Source organism: Copadichromis virginalis, linkage group LG3 (genome assembly GCF_057382275.1).
Source record: "Copadichromis virginalis isolate Kocher_CV1m ecotype Utaka linkage group LG3, C_Virginalis_male_GT1.1, whole genome shotgun sequence".
Classification (NCBI taxonomy): domain Eukaryota; kingdom Metazoa; phylum Chordata; class Actinopteri; order Cichliformes; family Cichlidae; genus Copadichromis; species Copadichromis virginalis.
In genome coordinates this window covers 10,145,574-10,149,120 of record NC_140620.1, presented here as the reverse complement: position 1 = coordinate 10,149,120, position 3,547 = coordinate 10,145,574, and the positions used below count along the sequence as shown (strand labels likewise).

Here is a 3,547-nt window from a genome sequence, read left to right as displayed (position 1 = left end):
GGCTGTTCCAGTTAATAATACAGCAGCTTCTTGCCATTTTTGTGTTTCTTTTTATTACTGTGTGACTGTTTTCGTGTGAAAGCCTGCGTGCGCTAGTACCGCTTGCCACTGATACCTACAATCCTTTGCGGTTTTACCCCTGAATGACGTCACATTTCCCATCTCTATTCTGTGTGTTTTCAGGCCATCCCACCCACAGTCTTGTCCGTTTCAGGTGTCTTAGACTGCAGGTAAACTGCTCGTCCCTCACTGAGTCGCCCCCTTTGGCCATCTGAGGAACTGCAGCTGCAGCCTGCTTTAAACTCTTACTGCTGTGTGTGTGTGTGTGTGTGTGTGTCAGTTCAGAGCTGGTGTGTTTTCAGGGTGTGGTGTCTGAAAGGATCAGTGTGAACAACAGGACTGCCCACTCTGGACACACACACTCAGGTACAAACATACAGGTGGTTTGTGTATCAGGCTTTTTCTGCTGTGAAGTTTTAACATGGGGGTCTATGGGGGCGACTCACTGCTGCCTCTGCTGGACACTAGAGGAACTGCAGGCATCAGTGCTTCAGGTATGAGTCTCAGGTCTGACTGTTAGCTGAATGTGTGTGTGCAGGTGTGTGTCTCACTCTTTGTGACCAAGCTGGGAGGAGTCTGCAGGTGTACCTGGACTTAAGCCACACCCCCTACCCACCTGGCCTGTTGCCGGGTAACACTCTGCTGTTGTCTGGTTTCCAGAGGAGGCTGTCCAGGTGAGACACACATAGACAGGCTTATAAATGTTTGGACTCTTTATTTGGACTCATTTCCAACAATGTCACCCCCAATAAAGTTATGGATCATCTTGCATCAATAGGCTGCTGGTTTTCTTTACTCGTTTCAGGTATGACTTTTGATGATACTGCCAAAAGCAAGCATGTATAATGTTTAATCATCTGGGATGTAGCCAGATTTATTTATTTAGACAGAGATCTTGACCCCCCAATGTTCAATACAAAGTCACGCCCATGGTTACGTACCTGTGCGGTTTACCTGTGTGTGTGTTTCAGGACAGGAAGTGTGTACTGCACGTACTTACCTGTCAGCTCCATAACTGTGGTCTCCCTGGGAGACACCAGGTAAGTTTACAGGTAAAGTCTGGTTCACGTGTTTGTCGTGCTGTTGTTTATTTGTTTGTTTGATTTCTATCAGCTCGGCCCAGCCTCCTCCTCCTGCTCCCATCATGCACCTGGGTGAGTGGGCTCTGAGCAGCAAGCAGAGGTGCACTGTGGGACAGGTCAAAGGTCACGTGGTGTGTTTCCTGTTCCTGCAACTGCAGTGGAGCTGCTCGCTGTGTGGCAGCGTGTACACACAGGTACTGCATAAAATACACACAGTGTGTACAGGATGTGTTTAGTTGCAGTCTCTCGGGTGCAGTGAAAGTACTCAGAGTGCTTCATGTGTTGTTAGCGTGTTGGTGGCGTGTTAGTGTTGGTGCAGTAAGTAAAGTGTCGTTTTGGAGGAAACTGCTCACGATTTCAGGTGTGTGTGTTTACCTGTTGCTCTCTCTCTCTCAGGGCTGCAGCAGCTCTCAGTGTCACTCGACCTCGTCAGTGTTTCAGTCCAAAGCAAAGTAAGAGCAGCTTCCTGTTGAGCTCACCTGCTGATACGTGTTAATCACCTGGATGGGTCAGGTGACAGTCACATGATCAAACCATGTGGCTCTGCTCTTCAATCAGGCTGGTGATCGATGACGGGACAGGTGAGGCTGACGTCTGGTTCTCAGCTGCTCTGGTTCCTGCTCTGCTGGGATTGGCTGATGCTCAGTGGGAGGGGCTTCAGAGAGCACTCAGGGTCAGAGGTCACATCAGAGTCTTCCCTCGTGGGCAGAGCCAGGTCAGTAGCACCTGTCAGGTGTATATATTTACCTGTCACAGGTGAGTCACAGGTGAGTCACATGCTCATCGTCGTCTTTAAACTTTATTTTATCTTTAAAAATTTAAGATCGGGTCATGTTTTTATTCCTGAGGCTTTAACTGTGAAAGGGCACATCCTGTTTACATCCTGGTAACAGCTCCGTCTGCTCACACTTTACTGCCGAACTGGTTTGGGGGCGTGGCGTCAAACTGAGGGTTTTCTTCATATTTACAGTCGGTGTGAAAACGTCAGAAGGTTTGAGTGAAAAGAGAGAAAAAAAGATGTTTGTGAGGATTCACGTTGTGGATATCTGAGGTTATCAGAGTGTCAGGAAGGGAAACCTGAAGAAAGTCAAAGAGCCGCCCAGCACAGAACAAGCCTGTCAGAGCAAAGACTTCAAAGACTCTACAGGCTGCACAGGGACGCACTGTGAGCTCACAGAGCTCCACGTCTGCAGACACCTTCAGCCACACTGCTGAGGACAAAGACCTGCAGACTGAAACGTCCTGTGGTCAGAGGAGGTGAAACGAGAAGAAGATGCAGCTACAACCCAAAGAACAGCGTCCACACAGTGAAGCACGGTGGGGACGCTGTGGGGGGGCCACCACAGAGAGAAACAGGCGTCCTGCAGGACGTTTCCACAGGTCCGAGCCGTGAGTCTGCAGAGACATAACCTCTGTGTCTGTCTCAGGTGTGTGACGGGGACGCTGACGACTTCCTCCTCCACTTCCTGTTGTGTCTGTGCAGCAGCGATGTCATGATTCGGCCGCTCAGCCTCACCTGCAGGAAACGCACCAACCAGAGACCAGAAGGTAACCCCACCCTCTCCACCATGACTGCAACCTTCAGTCGTGTGTGTGTTTCAGAGGTGAGGAGGTTCACTCGAGGAGACAGAGAGTTCCTGACCAGACTGGCTCCTCCCCTTCAGCTCACCTGTCTGCACCTCCACCCTGACTGAGCTCCACCTGCTTCGTTCTGACTTCATCTGTTCTACGTGTTCGTACAAATAAAACTTTATTGTTCCTCCTCCTGTCACATGGTATCTCACGTTCACTGACGCTTACGCTGGTGATCAGGGTCAGAGGTCACACGAAGCTCTCTGGGTTTAACCTCACACGAAAGGGGCGTCGCTGTCATCATCACAAAGGGGCCTATAACAGGTCATGTGACCCTTCTACAGGAAGTGATCCCTGTGAGTGGCGCCCACATCAGAGACGTTCTCAGATGGTGATTCATCAAACCTGCACCAGTAAAATCTGACAGTAGAAGGATGATGAGTGAAACTGGTTAATCTGGTGTTTGTGGCACAGAAGGTTTGACCTCCACTGTGTGACACGGGTCAGACTCCAGCTGGGCCTGCCGCTCTCAGCCTCACTCTGAGGAAGCCCACAGTCTGTCACAGTGGAAACTACACCGGGGGACCCCATCCTTGGGGTGGACCCATTTTTGTTTTAGCGTGTTTTGGGGTTTAAAAGCCACAGAGACGCGGTGCTTAGGAAAAATGCATTTCAGCTGTGCTGATGCTCCTGACACGTATAAGACTGGGGAAACCTGCATTCAGCTGGACCTGAAAAACACTATGTCCAGATAAACACAATCAACTTTTGGAGAAAAATAAAAGATTCTTCATCAGACTAACAACTAAAAACATGACACTTACCTTAACAGT

At 49.6% G+C, this 3,547-nt stretch overlaps 1 protein-coding gene across 1 annotated transcript; it reads left to right on the top strand.

Annotated features, from left to right (window-relative positions):
- Nucleotides 1–481: 481 nt before the first annotated feature.
- Nucleotides 482–2,913, top strand: LOC146712684 (CST complex subunit CTC1-like). Its single transcript, XM_085436925.1, has 8 exons — nt 482–539; nt 581–734; nt 1,032–1,100; nt 1,174–1,336; nt 1,539–1,594; nt 1,701–1,857; nt 2,570–2,690; nt 2,745–2,913. The coding sequence occupies exons 1-8, from the start codon at nt 482–484 to the stop codon at nt 2,834–2,836; spliced, it is 870 nt and encodes a 289-aa protein (XP_085293051.1). The 3' UTR covers nt 2,837–2,913.
- The last annotated feature ends 634 nt before the right edge of the window (nt 2,914–3,547 follow it).

Excerpts from the sequence above, each read along its gene's own strand:
- LOC146712684 (XM_085436925.1), top strand. The coding sequence starts at position 482 with ATGGGGGTCTATGGGGGCGACTCACTGCTGCCTCTGCTGGACACTAGA. Across the intron at positions 1,101-1,173 it reads GTCTCCCTGGGAGACACCAG|CTCGGCCCAGCCTCCTCCTC; the intron begins GTAAGTTTACAG and ends GATTTCTATCAG. Across the intron at positions 2,691-2,744 it reads CACCAACCAGAGACCAGAAG|AGGTGAGGAGGTTCACTCGA; the intron begins GTAACCCCACCC and ends TGTGTGTTTCAG.